Source organism: Amphibalanus amphitrite, unplaced genomic scaffold (genome assembly GCF_019059575.1).
Source record: "Amphibalanus amphitrite isolate SeventyFive unplaced genomic scaffold, NRLGWU_Aamphi_draft 000857F_arrow, whole genome shotgun sequence".
Taxonomy (NCBI): domain Eukaryota; kingdom Metazoa; phylum Arthropoda; class Thecostraca; order Balanomorpha; family Balanidae; genus Amphibalanus; species Amphibalanus amphitrite.
This window is the reverse complement of record NW_024882351.1, coordinates 55,319-71,396: the sequence shown is the minus strand read 5'-3', so window position 1 is coordinate 71,396 and position 16,078 is coordinate 55,319. Positions and strand designations below refer to the sequence as shown.

Genomic DNA, 16,078 nt, shown 5'->3' with positions numbered 1-16,078 from the left:
GGAACATGTGTTGAAAAGTGGTTTTATTTCCGATTATATTTCTCACCTCAAGTTGGGACTTTCAATTCTTTGTTTTGTTCGAAAGTTGCAAAGTTAAAAAATCGAACAATGTTTGGTTCGTTTGCCTAACTGCGACATCGGAATACAACTCATCTCACACGCATGGTAACTTCCTCAGCGCTGTTAGTGGCGCTTTAGCGTGCCGCACTGGCAGCTGCCTTCTAGGCACTGATCCGCGCTAGCCCAAACATCCAACAGATTATCGCGCGACGGATTATTTCATCGTCCCGCGCCGCTGACCGCGCCCATCCCTCATCAGAGATCATCTTATGAAAACATCCGTTTATTATCTAGAACACGCAACAATAACATGGCCGATGAGCAGGAGGATAAGATGCGGGCAGACGGGGCGCTGGCCGCCGGCCACGCCGTGCTGCATCGCCGCCGGGTGCTCCCCTGCCGGACAGACAGACAGACAGCTGGGTCAGCGACCGGGGACAAACCGGAAACAGACAGCGCCGCCCGGGGACAACCGGAAACGGACAACACCTCAAACCAGACACGGACAGCGCCGCCCGAGAATAAACGGAAACAGACGACGCAAACCGGAGACAAAACGGAAACGGACAGTGCCGGGAAACGGACACGGGCAGCGCAGCCCATAGCTAAATAGAAAACGGACAGCGCCGCCTGAGGACAAACCGGAAACGGACAGCGCCGCACGCAACGATTAGCTAAAATGGCGGCTCGAATGACGTTGCTCACGAGATACTCTGTTCGTTTTAGACGCAGTATGCAAATGCGCTCGTGTCAGGCTAAGAGGATTAACCAGAGCCATGGACGTATGTGCAGCGCTAAAGCTGGACGTTTGACACTCCAGAGTTTCCTGTCAACGTTATGTACTGACACATTTGTTGTAATTCAAAATTAAGAGGCAAATTTAGTGACTAAGAGACGCCATTTCTGACACGGTGACAAATAGGTACAGCAACGATATAAGCTAGCAATTATTTTTTTTTCCTGCAGCAATCTATGACATTTCTCAAAGTTCATTTTATGATAAGAAGTAGATAAGTTGCCAATTTGTCACTTTTACAGTCGTAGAGCCGAATAGCGGCTCCATATTCGCTTATTAGTTTCTCTAATCCAGCTCTGGACTGCCTGCAAACTGCACATTAACCTTGTATAAGCAATGCCGACCTCATCAACAAATGGCTTAGGATTGATTACTTCTTGTTCGTATCTACCCTCGGCCCATTGAATGGCCCAATATGGGCGATTGTCTACCTCAAGACGTTGGACATGCTTCATGTTCGGCTGTGATACAGAACCATTCCACCTGAGAACTGACGTCTCGCACGAGCTCATTATGGCACCAAACACGTGATTACTGCATTCTGCCATCCCATTGTGAGGCTCGTTTCTCCGAAACACCTCCGCGGTGCCGCAACCGTTCCAAGAACACAGCTCGAACTGATCACCAATCGCTACCGTGGCGGCCCAGGTCACGTGACCACTGACCCGTGACCTCCCCGTGGAGGGGGGGGGGGGAGGGGACTCACCGCTGATCACGTGCACCTGCACGTCTGCGTGCGCGGCACGTGTGGGCGCGCACGTATAGGTGCCCGAGTCGGAGTCCCTTGCGGACCGGATGACGAGTCGCGAGGTGACGTACTCGTCAGAGCTCTCTGTGACCCAGCGCTCCTCCCCGAGCGGACGGCCGTCCAGCAGCCAGGTCAGCTCCACTGAAAACGGAGGGCAGACGGGATGAGAGGAGGGGCCAGCCCTTCACTTCTGCGAGTGGGAAGGTAAAAGAAAAGTAGGTGGAGCCGTGGAAATCCGTATAAACAGCAACGGTGAACAAACGATTGACAATGATTGAACAGCATACGTGAATAAGCAAATGGTACACAAAAACCTTTCGCGAAGACAATATGCATAAAAAATACGGTTCCAATTAAAATGGAGACGCCAATTACACGATGCGTTCCGTTACAGTTACCAAAAAATAAATGCGCGAATCTGCACACAAAGGCCAGCCAGTCCTTGGCTAGCTGACATTGAACGGATTACGGTAGCCAGATGGCGCGGCTAGCCGAAAAGCTTACCATTGCTGTTCCTGGGCATGTTTACCACACAGGTTAGACGCAGAATGGAGTTGAATTTGGCAAACACTCTCCCAGGACCTTGAATTCTTGCAAAAGACTCTGAAACAAAACAAAACAGGTTAGTGGTGCCGAGGGAAGGCTTAACGATGCTTTTGTAGGTAAGCTTACCCATGGTATGTACAGTCTACAGCAGAAGCAATGTGCGGTTTCAGTCATGGGTATGTTCTGCTTCTGAAGCTTAGGAACGATTATCCAGACTGCAACGAGACTTTAAATGTAGCTTACATGTATCTTCACCCTTGCAGCTACAATTTTATCTATTGACGTCTTCTTTTCAATCAGTCTGCATTTGAAAATAGTCAGTCAAAGCCATCCGTTGAGATTGGTACAACCACACATTACTTAAGCGGTGGACTGTACATCTAATTCTTGAATTTGGTAGAGATCATAGATAATCCCTTTACCATCCAAAATTTATTAACAAAATTTGGCAGCGTAGTAAGCTTATCCATGTGCTTAAGCATTTGCTTCATAACAACGAAGTTCATGCCATAAGTTATACAAACTCTGGCTGAGGAATGTGGCTGGATGATTTGGTTGCCGGCGCGGGCGGCGCCATCCGTTTACAGTAACGCGAGCTGACGGCTGGGACGTCCGTTCTGAGTCGGTTCTCCATTCAGCAGGATATTAAAGAAAGTGGCCGGGGCGGTGGGTAATCGGCCCCACCAGCTGGAGCTTAGACGGCTCATCAGCCGGATCAGCCCCCTCTCCCTCCGCCCCCTCTGCCCCTGAGCTCCCCCCCCCCCACACACACACCTCCTCCTCCAACGCAGCGCAGTCGACCCGAGAGAGGTGAATATTCGTCAGACTTTGAAACGTGCGCGGTACACTCACCCACAACGTGCAGGTTGAAAGCCAGCGAGCGCTTCGGCTCAGTGTTCACTTGGCATTCGTAGATGCCCGAATCGCGCGTCTGTGAACAGGAACGGGAGAAAAATGTCATATCAGCGGCATAGTGGTGGGAAAGATGCTGCCAGCACCTCTAATGTGGTCAGAGAACAAAATTGCTGCGATGAGATAATGTATTCTCTTGGCATTTATTGTGATGTCGAAAGCGTATGGGTCAGAATAAGCAATAGCTTTGGTTCAATTTTGTCATGCTTTCCCTAATGTTCCTGATATATCAACAACGTATTTTATTTTTGTTTGTTTTGAATGCATTGATCAATTGATCATAACTGAAGCTCGTTTGTGTTTTAATTTCAACAACAACAAACACATTTTGTCGTTGGCAGCAACGAACATCGCTCGTCTCATAAATCAGTTATGCAGCAAACAAGTCATTAACTAATTGCAATGTTTAAGCCCTGTGGCGTAGCTAAATTCATGGCACATATTATTCTCGCTAACATTGTTACGTTCCCTGGCAATAGCAATAAGTACGGAGGGAGCGCAATGGCTCACTCTGGCAGGAAATAACGTCACCATTAGTCGGTCACGGCCGGGTTTTGGCGCACCCGCCTCACCTGCGCGTAGTTGACGAGCAGCGTCCAGTTGCTGGAGCCCTCCTGGTGCGCCACCTGGAACCTCGCGTCGGACGTGTACGTGAAGATGTCCGTAGTCAGAATGTGCAGGTCACGCTTACGGATCCACGAGACCTGTGAAATAGAGGATAGGTACGGGTGGTAAGATGAGCTGTGCCGGTTTCTCAGCTGGAAAATGGTGAATGTTGGGGCCTAAGCACCTCGTAATCGGGAACGATTTTCTTAAAATAATGCTCATAGTCGAATCGTAATTCATTCGATTATAATTATTGAATAAGGTGTTGGGGAATGTTATCTTAAATTTTCCAATGACGCATTCATGGCTACGTCTCGTTAATCGAGCGCGCCACAAGGAAAGGTTTACGATTTCGTCAAATCCCTAACCATAAAACATCATGAATGGCTAATGAGTACATGCAGATGGTTAAACATCGGCCCACCTCATATGATCATATAGAGTACATCGCAGAGCCCGAGTCTGGAAATGCTCCTTGATTGCTCGGTTTGCACGTAGCATGTTCAACATGTGCCATTCGCTGGACAGTGGACAGCACAGAAGGCCCTGAGGCGTGCTGGACTGTTTTTAATGTTTGACTGTCCAGGAATACCTACTCGGCGCTCTGTTTATTTGGATGGCATTGATTGCAGGCGCCCGATGGCATTGTGAGGTAGTATGTTTTCACGTCTGCCCTTCAATATAGACGATCGAAGATTGATCTTGTGTTTATACATTCCACATCCATCGACTTGATGAATTGTAAACGTGGGGTACGACAGAGATTCATTCTTGTTTAACCGTGACGATATGGGATCATATTGAAGCGTCATGACATTTCAATTTGTTTTTTTTTTTATCGGATCAGGTTGGCAATGCCAGATTGCAATAAAATATATCTAATGCTTGTCACACGTTGCATGTATGTACCTTTGTAATATTTCAATAATTATCCTCTGGTTGCAATAGAATAGTACCGTGGTTTGTTAGCCTCATCTAATAGCGACAAAACAAGAGATAAAAATATAAAAACATGACTTGCTTTGGGGCAAAGCTATAACTATTTTCATATGGAATTCGTTAACAAATCCATTCTTAGATACGCTCTCAGCTTTTATTGACAATTTGTATTCCTTATAATTATGTAAGTGGTAATATCGATAGATCGACGATTTTTTTTTCTGGACAAAGTATAACACGACTGCCGCCAGGCACGCTCAGCGTGGTTGCTGGCCGTTTCTTGTTGTCAGGAATTCGTGATTGTCTGAAATAACTCCTGTTGAAGTCCGGACGAGCCTCCGGCAGGCGGTGAGCCGTGTTTGCAGGCCGCTAATTTGTCTGTTGTGGCGCCGGGGATTGGCACGTTTCCGAGCCATTGTCGTAATATAGTGCTCTGATTACGGAGCGAGCGAAGCGAGCGTAGTCTTTCCTTAGATTAACGGAAATTTCTGAGTATGAGCGGCCGGCCGGCCGGCCGGCCGGCCGTGCGGACGCTTTTGCGAGGCTTATATCTCAGCAACCACTTGACCGATTTACACGTGGTAATTTTTGTACGGTAGCTTCATTCCTTCTACCAAGTATTGGACTATTCCCGATGCATGTAGGTGACCCCTTATGCACGTGCCACGTGCAAAACGAAGAGGTGTCAGTTTTGTAATTGTTGCAATATCTCGGTAACTACTTGGCCGATTGCGCTGAAAGTTGGCATGTAGGTAGGCACCTACTAAGCACTGCATATCCATGTGCCAGAGTTGGGGTGCTGTTGCACGTGCGCACGTGCAGGGGTCGTTTCCAGATCTCGAGAACGGCTGGACCGATGGCGCTCAAATTTGGTACACGGTTAGGGACCAGTTAGTAGGGTGCCGTACAAAAGTCGGTTGGGACCCATTTTGCACGTGCGCACGTGCAGGGTGCCGCTTCCAGATCTCGAGAACGGGTTGGCCGATTGTGCTCAAATTTGGCACATCGCTAGAAACCGGTCAGTAGGGTGCCGTGCACAAGTCAGTTGGAGGTACCCCCTCGAAATTTCGCACGTGCAAGACTCACCCCCTCCCTCGCTCCGTTAGTCGCCCCAAAAGGCGCTATACTGGTTGTAACAGTGCACAGGGGAGCCGTGCGAGCCGACAACAGCCCAGACGGATGCAGCCGTGAATTGGCATGCCCGATCAATAGAGCGAAGTGCAGCTGATTTACGTGCCGAACTGGCTTCATGGTCAGCACAATGGCGGAAATTGCCCCACACAGCCCATTTCATTCAGCCATTCCATCATACTGTTGTAGATTAATGACTACAACTAGGCTGTAGGAACAACAAATTTCCTATGCTAATGCACCTCGTTATCTCTCTGACTTCTACTCGCTGCAGAGGCATAGTGACTCCGCGGTGGTAGCTACAACTTGCCTATCTTAGCAGCCCAGCACTGGCTCAGAACTTGCTATCTCACCACTTATCTCAGACCTTGGCTAACTCATCGCTGCACCTCATGCCTTAGCTAGTTTACCACTAACTCCAGTCTCGACCAAGGGCTCGACCAAGGGCTCAGACTGTAGTTAGCTCACCACCGGCTCCGGCCCCGGCTAGCTCACCACTTAAGCTCAGATCGCAGCTCGTTTCTATGTCAGCTCACTCGTTCACCAGCCCTCAGGCTAGGTCAGAAGATGTGATATGCATACCACCGTGATGCTCTATTCCGCCATCACGGCGGCTGATCCGGCATTGAATGTCGTCCATTTCTGCGACAGCGCTGTTCCATCACTGCACGTCACTACCAATAGCTCACTGCTCGCCGACGGGGTTTGATCGTGCTTTATAAGTCGCATATATCTGTCATCGAGCGCCGACAGCTTATCACCGCCGTCCGTCCCTGCGCTGTCTGCCAGTCGGTCAGGTAAAATAACCCCCGGCGTCAGTGCCTAGTTTCTAAGAACGAAAGTAGCCTTAGTTTCATTATTCATTCTTATAAGAATTAAGTACTGTCTATTACATATCGTTTGAGTATGTATATTACCATACCTTGTGACAATGTTGGATGTAAAAATGTAGACATCAATGTGACAAAATTAGTCAGTCTGCTTACCACAATGCCACTGCTAGCCACAGAGCCACCGCAAAAGGGCCGGGTCTCGTTGCTGGCCGCCGGCGCTATTCGACCATCAAGGTTAAGCACGACACGGGGCAGCCGGCTGCCGATATCAGGAGGCCATTCTGGCAGCAGATCTATAGTCGGCCGGCGCCGACACCGGCCCGGCGGCCGGCGGAAAATCCATGGCCGCCGCCGGCACCCGGCCACCAGCCCACGGTGGCGCCGATAACCCACTGAGTTATAAAGGTGTCGCGATCTTAGCAGATGTGCGGAGGTGTTATTCAACAGTTTTTCATGTCTTCTAAATCAAAAAAGCATTGGGGTGCAATAAAATATAGCCTATTGGTTGGATATTAGCCTGGAAATTCCACAGGTATATTTTATTATCCGGCGACAGCGTCAAAATGTGGCACTAGCCCATTTAACGGCTAGGCTTTATCATCATCCCACCTTAAGAAATAGCTACAAATAATTAAAGTGAACCTGGGTCCATCTCCGACAGTTGCAGTGCAGCTATTAACCCGCGCTGCAGAGTGCAGACCGAATGAACTGAGCGTTTCCTGCAACTTCCACCCACTGATATCGCTCTGGACTTCGAGGAACGGCATTGGACCTGCTGTCGGTACTGAAAAAGGATTTTGGTAATTTATCGACATGCTGGAGCTTCTATGTTACGATAGATTACCAGTGGCCTTTCCCGAGCTAGAGCCTGAATAGAAACAAATTGCTTAGGCGTGAGATGCAACAAAAAGGAATTTTACATTTACATATTACCTACTGTAAGATCAATTGCGTCTGACAGTAAGTTTAATTACGGCGATCGTCATTGCTAACTTTTCGAAACTTCAGCTCCAGTTCGTACTACGTCCCTATCGTCATCTGATCGCTTCCCAGTCGACGGGTTAGCTACGGGACGTTTCATCGCCACCCCATTTGACCGCAATGCTCACTGGTGTGATACACTACCGGGACTCACTGACACCTGAACTACATCTCTTCGCCGACACTTTTATATTACCTCCCAACTCGCTCACAAAAAAATCTCGCAGCCATCCCAAGTAGCGGCTCCATTAAGTTTATCTCGGTGCATGTATCGCCTGCGGTTGACAGCCACCGGCGCAGAACTAGCTGTCCGTTATGCCGACCTCTTTACCGCGCCACTGGATGCATATTTCCAAGTAAACATGCGCAGAACTAGAAGCAGCTGGAAACGCTGCAAATATTCCCAGAAAGGCGTTTGTAGATACGAGTATGCGAATCGTCTCATATCAGGAATGTGCGTGGGTTTTTAAAATCGGTGAACATGATTTTGAGATGCCGTATATTGTATTGTATTGTATTGTATTACCTTCATGGACAATCCACGCGGGGCGTGGCGATTAATATCATGGAGGAAGATTGAAGATTCCAAGAGTTACGTTTCGAAAAGTCAGATTTGAGCGCTTAACAAAATTGATACCGAGAAGTACGGGTACGTGACACGACAATGTAAAATGTAGATTTGTTATACATTCATATCTCATAAAAGCTATAATTCTTCATATAGCTGCAACGCATCCAAAACTATGCGAGCTGTGTGATGAACGGAGTTCTACTTCTGTATTGAAATGCGTTCACCAGGTATAGGTAGGGAATTTGTAGTCTAAGAATATCCAGGCCATCCCTTGATGACTTGAGAGGCCACCTGCACAACTAAGCAGGGCAGTGTCATAAGCCTCTATTGATGCACATTTCCATTAGTTTCGAGACGTAGGTAATGCCCACTAAAAATTAAACCAGCTTTTCCATTATGCACAGAGATACGAGAGGGCTCACGCACGCTCACTCAATCTTTAGTTGGAAATGTGCTAAGCAGCTCAAGGTATTCATGAATCGGCGACACGGATTTTGCATTTATGACTCTTAAGTGGAAGCCACCGATATATCGACTTAGCTGTGACACGGCTGGGCAGCCGAAACTACGAACATTTGCTATGCGATCATTATGCTACCAATAAGCGGTGTCGAGCTACAAATGTCATCTTAAGTGTTGAGCTAGAATAAAAGCAGCACATCTTTTTGTCTGCATTCGGGAAAGGTAGGTGCAAACCGTTCAGAATAAGAACACAAAAAAACAGGTCATTTCCACAGGAACTTTTACGGTGTGCACGTCGAAGGCCCCCCAATTTTCAACTCGCCGTATTCTTGCCATTGGACGTCCTCAGGATAATCAGATTTGAATTCTACAACCCCAGTTCTGACGTACTTACATGTCAACTTCAAACCACAGCTGACTAAATTAGTCCAACACCCACATGATCCCAAATAACACTCCAGACTCGACCCAGCCTCCCTTCATCCAACCTTCTCCAGGTCCCATCCTCTGCGGGACACCCGGTAAAAGTCGTCTCTCGCCCCTCCCCGCCGGCAGTGGACTCACCAAACAAATCGACCGGCTAATGCCAGCGCTCCGTGTGTAATCTAGGCTGGCCGGCGTCCCAGCCCGCAGAAGGGTGTGGATGTGCGAGCATCACACCCGCCCCGCCCCGCCCGGGCGGGGCGGGGGGGGGCGCCCGCCGGCTGTCCGCCTCCCTCCGCGCGGGACTTTTCCTAGACATACCGGGGGAAAAGTGGGACACTACACCGCAGTGCGGGGATTCAGTTATTTTGGGTGTAGGATTATGCTGCTGTTTTTCTGTTGGAAGTTTGTTTTCAGCTGATGGCGAGGAAAGATGTCACGCATAATTGGTTGAAAGTCATAAATGAGATTTGCGTGCTGCCATTTGTATGCATCATGCGTGTCTTGTGTGGAAAATCAATACGCCTGAGGAGTAGAAATGCTGTACTCGCTTATGCCAGTGAGAGCAAATAATGCTTTGAGTGCCATGGGCCATGGCAATGATGCCGCACAATCAATATCAAGACTTCAAAGACTGTCAGTTGAACGACCGGCTCGGCGTCCTACTCTTGTACAGGACTAGTTATTTGCCGCGGGACAAGCGTGACTTTTATCTCAGACACTTGACTCTGTGCCACACAACTGACCAGCCACGGTCAGTTTCGTCAACTTAAATCCACACCTTTTCCAGAGCTAGAGTGGGTTCTTTATAATGTATACAGTCGCTCTCAAATGCAGCAGTAGTAGAGAATCTGTAACTCACAGTCGGTTCTCAGGAGAAGACATACGTCACTCATTTCGAATTCTTCCTGGTAGAGGTAGAAGGGTACGAATCGATAATCGATTATTCGCTGCTAACTTTTCAGGGAAGTGCAGAATTACAAAGATGGCCCACACTATTCCTTTGTCATGAACCATGGCGTGCGTTCAAGTTGGCTGCATAGGATTATTTTATAACCCTTTTTATATTAGAGTTGCCAAATCACGGCCATTTATTTAGATTCTAAAGCAGCGCAATTATTGACTCCCTCCACGAAGAAGAGGGGCAAACCACCCCTCACAGCTCCTCTCCAGGTATCAGAGGTGCAAACCACCCCTCATCGCCCTCTCCCCTAGGTATCAGAGATGCAAACCACCCCTCACAACTCCTCATCAGGTATCCGAGGTGTAAACCACTCACCGCTCGCATCTCTCTCTCTCTCTCTCTCTCTCTCTCTCTCTCTCTCTCTCTCTCTCTCTCTCTCTCTCTCTCTCTCTCTCTCTCTCTCTCAGGTACAGAGGTGCAAACCGCCACTCACCGCCCTCTCGCCCAGGTGGTATATGCGGCAGAGCAGGCGGGCCGTCTGTCCCACGCTGGCCGTGACATTCGCCGTGCCTCCGTACTCCAGGCGCGGCATCTGACCCGAGCTGCCGGCCCCTCCGAGGTAATCCGAGGCACCCACCACCACCGGCTCGGCGACACTCGCTGAAAGAGAGTGACACAGGTCAGTGACAGGGGTCACGGGGTCAAAACAGAGGGGTCGTGGGGTCAATAGAGGGGTCATGGAGACAGACAGAGGGGTTATGGTGGTCGTAGGGTTCTGGAGTCAACAGACGGGTCAGGTCAGTCGGATGGGTCACATTGTCGGACGGTGGGATCAGATGGTCAGATACAGAGGTCTTGTGGTCAGACAAGGAGGTCAGTCAGTAGTCGCGTGGTCAGACGGAGGACTTACCTGGCTGTGTGGCTATGGAGTGTCGCTTAGCATTAACTAGGGTGGTTGGTTGTAAGGCGGTAACCTAAAATAATAACTGTGTAGATAGGCAATTAGTATATCATTCGTATGGATGTATTTCTAGGCGTTTTGGAAAGAAAAGGGCAGATTATTTTTTATCTTTTATTTTCCAATGTTATATCTTGTCGCAATCATAGCTAATTTATGATGCCAAAACGCATAACCGCTCTGGCTCGGCTATCTGTGCGGAAATAATTAGCTACGATCTGCGAGCCAGCCAGGGTAAATTTGGCCGGTAGACTGAGATGGTTCGTTCGGGTGCTCCACGAATTTCAGGCCTGGGCTAAATGCAAACCTGGCTAATTTTCCTTATCTAGGGAACTTCCATACCGCGCCAAGGGTGAAAATACGTTCATAAATCTTCGTCGGAGCGGTGCTGCGCGTGCGGGAAACTTGTGAGTCTCGGCACGCCACGCCAGCCTCGTCCAGCCTTCAGTTTCAGACGCTCACCCAGCACATTTAGTTTGTCCCGTATTCGTAGTGGATGAAACGTTTCAATGTAGCCTTCTAGCCATGAATATGCAACTATACAGGATGATACACATTACACATTACACCATTTACAAAATTCATGTGTGCGAATTGATAAAGTCTAACAGCCGTGCATTGAGGTCCAAACTGTACCTGTCCTTAAGTAAATGCTAAAAAACATATAACCTGACACGAGTATATCACTACTGGTGCTCGGGAGGGATGATCATCGGTTCTATTCTGGTCGTAATCAGCGTGCCGCAGCTGCCATGGTTGGTGGGCAGACGGCACGGCTCACCAGTGTGTCCCTGGTGGCGGAGGATGCTCATTATTTTCCGTCATGGTTGCGTCATTTTTCTGATTAGTTACCCAACCCAAGGCCGTCGTACCGGGTTCTTGATCTCTGACGTGCCATAATATATTTTTTTTTATGCCTGACGGGATTATTTTTTGGCGGTCTGTTTTTCTTTCAGAGTAGGCTCGCGAACGGGTCTTCTCCGCTTGACTGATACGCCTTCCAGCAGAATGCGTCATGGCACTGAAAGTTTATTCACTATTCCATCAGACTCACCAGTCAAATCACTCGAACGTTTAAAAACAAAGTTGTAATTTTCATCCCAAGCTTGCAAACGCTTTAATCTTACACAACCCTCTCTTTTCGCATAACAGCCTCTCGGCTTTTGGTCACACCGAAGGCCGGTTGGTCACACCGACCACACACAGCCGGTGATCGTCGTGAGTTCTGCTGGAACGACTTTCGGCTGGCTTAGTTCTCACGTCAATGCGCCGGTCAATAACAAATGGCTATGACATTGTGCAGTTGGCCGAGCAGCTGGAGGGTTCTCGGCCGGCGCCGGTCAGCCGGATAAACGATGATTGGCACTCCATGAGGTGACCTGCCACCGGCCAGACAGGTCTGTCTTATTTCCGATCAGCTGGGTAATCCAGTCATTTCTCGTGCTAAGTAAGTATGTAAATATAAAGGTATACAAATTAAGACAATGTCAAATGTTTTGAACATTGAACACCCACTCTATTCTAATTTCTGTTGACCGTGGATGCTTGAGAATTGTGGCATAATTGTACAGTCCACAGCAGAAGTAATGTAGGGTTTCAGTCATGAGTATGTTCTGCTTCTGAAGCTTAGGAACGATTAGCCAGACTACAGTGAAGCTTTGAATGTAGCTTATATGTATCGTCACCCTTGCAGCTGCAACTTTAGCTAATGACATCTTTTCGATTACTCCGCACTAAACAATCGCCATTCAAAGCCAACCGTTGAGATTGGTAAAACCCTACATTACTTTAGCGGTGGGCTGTACCAGCGCCTTGGTACGGTGGATTTCTTACGCCCTGCCCAATAATGATCACAAATGTTGAATCGAGAGGAAGTCGTAGCAACTCCCCGTCACCCCTAAATGACATGTGCGAATTAACAAACATTTGCATAAAACGTTGGTCGTTGATGCACTACAGCTGATTGAGCAGGCATCCTAGATTACCGATGCTTGGAATATTAAATTATGCAGCCTTGTTGAAATTCGTTTCCATAAACAACGTCCTTTGTTTGCCCCTGTGCAGCGCTAAACTAAGGGGTAAACAAAAGGCAATTGGAGTCGTGTTTACAGCCATGTACATGCTCCAAGTCTCCTTTGAACAAGTGGGCCTGCAAAACGGCTTATTCCAGTTCTCTCGTGTGCAGGTCTGAACCGTGCGGTTCATTACACGGTCAGTAGGTATACTCACTGAGGGCTGAGCGCCCTCCAAAAACGTCGCGCCGCTCGGCTCTAAGACGTCGTTAGGCGGCCGGCTGCGCTCCGCACACTGAGTCGAGCCGAGAATCATACCGCCGGCCCTTCTGATGAACCGGCGTCCCGTTTGAAGCCCACGGCGGCCCTGAATGCCCGGGGAGCGGTCATTACGAGCTGACTGGGGTTTCTGTGAGTGGCGGGCTGGCTTCACCCACCGTACGGCGGCTGGTGGCGCCCGGGCCCTGTTAGTAACACCACCCGAGCCCAGCGGCCAGCCATGTCCGCGAACTGCCCGACTGTGCCACTCTTGAGCGGGTGTTTATGGTTTATGGATCAATGAGTAGAACTTAGACAGGTGCTAACGGTCTGTAATTACTCACAACATGCCTAGTTTAAAATCTGTGTGGCGTGGCTTCAGCTTAAGCGCCATTAAGAAGCAATTAATGGTCCATTCAGAACGGCCTACAAGGTGTGCCAGCGCTCTTCGAGACCGATATTGCCCAATGAACCTGGCCGTATTTCAGCATTAGTACACTTACAGCGCTGACGACAGCTATCCGGCACATTTTGTTCGTTCCGCTAACGCAACAGACCAGTGTGTCAAAGAATTCTAGCTTCGCTTTGTCACGAACTTAGGCTAATTGCTGGAACTTTGTCCTTAAGTTGGCTAACCACGAGAAAAGGAGTGCGAACGATCACATAGGATGCTTGAATTCGTAGAGCAGTTTGAAGGTTTCGTAAGCGTTAAATTTAAATACCTGTTTTTTTCTTTTACGCTGCCACCAGTCGTGCCATCGTTTTATGAATTTTAATGACTTTTTTCTTGCCTTTTGTCTTTCGTACTCACTTCTTTTATCCTTTTCGTTTCACGTGTTCCTTTATCACTGTTGGTATTTGCACCAATTTCACTTACTTCCGTTTTGTTTTGTTCCCATTTTTCTTTCTATCTCACCACAGTCCATTGGCAACAAAAATTTCATTTAGATTTGCTCCTCGGACTTTGCGTTGAGTAGCCTGCCCGTTGGTTAATATTTCGAATTGCGACTGGCCCTCCACTGAATTATCACTTTCCTTCCGTATGACTTCCTCGATGTGTGCGTCTGTGTGTCCGTTTCCAGGAAGGTCGGCCCCACAGTCCGGTTGTCCGATTGTCCGGCTGTCCGACAATGTGTCCGCCGGACACTGGCGTGCGTGCAGCTTCCCAGGCTGCTAAATAATGGCGGTGGTGGTCAGTAATTATTGGTGGGCGCGGCGGCGGTCGGCCGGCGCCGGGTGAGACCACACGGGCCTGTTTACTGGCTCTATCCCCCTGATTATACGCCGCTAATTACCGAACTATAACGGTACTCAATCTACCCGGCCGCCGGGACTCACACGCGATCCGGACATGTGGCCCGGTTTGCGCCAATAATGTCCACTCTCAATCAAAGGCCGCCGGTAAGTCAGACTCGGCGTGCCTTGAAACTGACTAATTGGAACTTATTAGAAGGAATAGGGAAATAATGGGACCCTGGTTTGGTATGAATAATACATTTTATGAACGGACATGACGGGGAACTAATGGCTCATGCGCCGCGCTGGTGTCTTTGGCGGGGGTTTCTGCTTTGATGGGACCGTGTCCATTATGGTGCGGACACATCTTTCGATGAGCAGTGACTACATGTCGAGTGATCACTGGCCTCCATTAACTAATGTACTGACTGATGGCAGCCCGATGGATAATGGTGAGCTCTCTGACATATATCAGAGCGCAGTGTCGGCCACGCCAAACGGTGAGCCGCACGGCCTGCGGACGACCAGCCTGTATTGCGTTGTATTTACGATCATGGGCGATCCACACATCTGCTTGTCCATGCGTATCGCGTAATTCCATGGACAGCATTTCTGCATCTTTTCTTGCTGAAGTCACCGGCATTTGTCAACTAATGTCAGGCTTTGAGTCTACGAGTAAGGTGCGACTGAAAAAAGAGTCGGCGGCCCGACTCTTTTTGTCATTTTCTGTGCAGCGAACACACGGTTCTGTTCACCTAAACGTCCGTCAAGCATCGCTTGCCTTCATCACAACTCAAAGGATATACGCGAAACCACTCGCGAGGCATTCCAGCTAGACGTCAGCTGGAGGCCACTTCATCATTAAGTTGAACACCGTCTGGTTCTCCTACTCACTCATATCTGGCTGGCTCCACCGGACCTCTACCTATATCACGGCCAAGGTAGGACACCAGAGACACGCCCGCCCGGTGCCGCGGCGGACTGCAGACCGGCGCGAGCGGCAGCGTTCCGCGGTTTTCACCGGCCGCACCGCGGCCCAGGTCCGGGTCTGCGGCAGCCGACTAGATTAGATGGATAGTTTTGGGCCGGCCGACGGCGCCGGCGGAGATGAGCGCCCAGAACAAGGCAGACATTCCGGAGATTGAAGAGGCAGAGCGCGCATTGTTCATTCGCCTAGCAGGAAGAGTGGAGCCATTGGTTGTTTTACGGCCGGGACGGCGACATGGCCCATGTGAGGTAAATGCACGCAGATAGAGATGAAATGCTTTGTGCGGTCGGTGACGAGCGCTAAAACATAAATGTGGGACGTGCATACTGCATATGCCTACTCATTACTTCGGTTATGCAGTTAATAAAATAAAGTGAAGCGCGCAATTAATAATTCTTTTTTAACAGAAATAGTAAATCGTCAAAAATTGTATTAAATGAAATATGATTACAATTTTTTCTCAAAATTGTTTTTATTTCAGCTGCTAAGAGAATATTTGCTTACTTTACTCAAAGAAGAATCAACATGCTCCTTCACAACCAAAATATCACCTGGGTACAGCCGACCTTTTTACAGCCTAGACGTAGAGTGCAAAACCTCCCAGCACATGTGGTTGAACTGTGGACCCTGACCTTTCTGACCGTTCCGATCTCCGACACAGACATTGAACAGACCCCAACCATCGGACAGAGGAGTGTAAAAAGGCTGCCGGGT

At 48.8% G+C, this 16,078-nt stretch overlaps 1 protein-coding gene across 1 annotated transcript in view; it reads right to left on the bottom strand.

Annotated features, from left to right (window-relative positions):
* Nucleotides 1-327: 327 nt before the first annotated feature.
* The window catches only part of LOC122367204 (zwei Ig domain protein zig-8-like), a 55,839-nt gene continuing 40,088 nt past the window's right edge, over nucleotides 328-16,078 (bottom strand). Inside the window, exons 2-7 of the mRNA XM_043340105.1 lie at nucleotides 10,406-10,572; nucleotides 3,635-3,766; nucleotides 3,003-3,081; nucleotides 2,109-2,207; nucleotides 1,563-1,745; nucleotides 328-456 (exon numbers count right to left, since the gene is read on the bottom strand). Of these exons, the coding sequence (XP_043196040.1) occupies nucleotides 347-456; nucleotides 1,563-1,745; nucleotides 2,109-2,207; nucleotides 3,003-3,081; nucleotides 3,635-3,766; nucleotides 10,406-10,572 (770 nt within the window). The 3' untranslated portion in view covers nucleotides 328-346. The remainder of the gene's footprint in view (nucleotides 457-1,562; nucleotides 1,746-2,108; nucleotides 2,208-3,002; nucleotides 3,082-3,634; nucleotides 3,767-10,405; nucleotides 10,573-16,078) is intronic.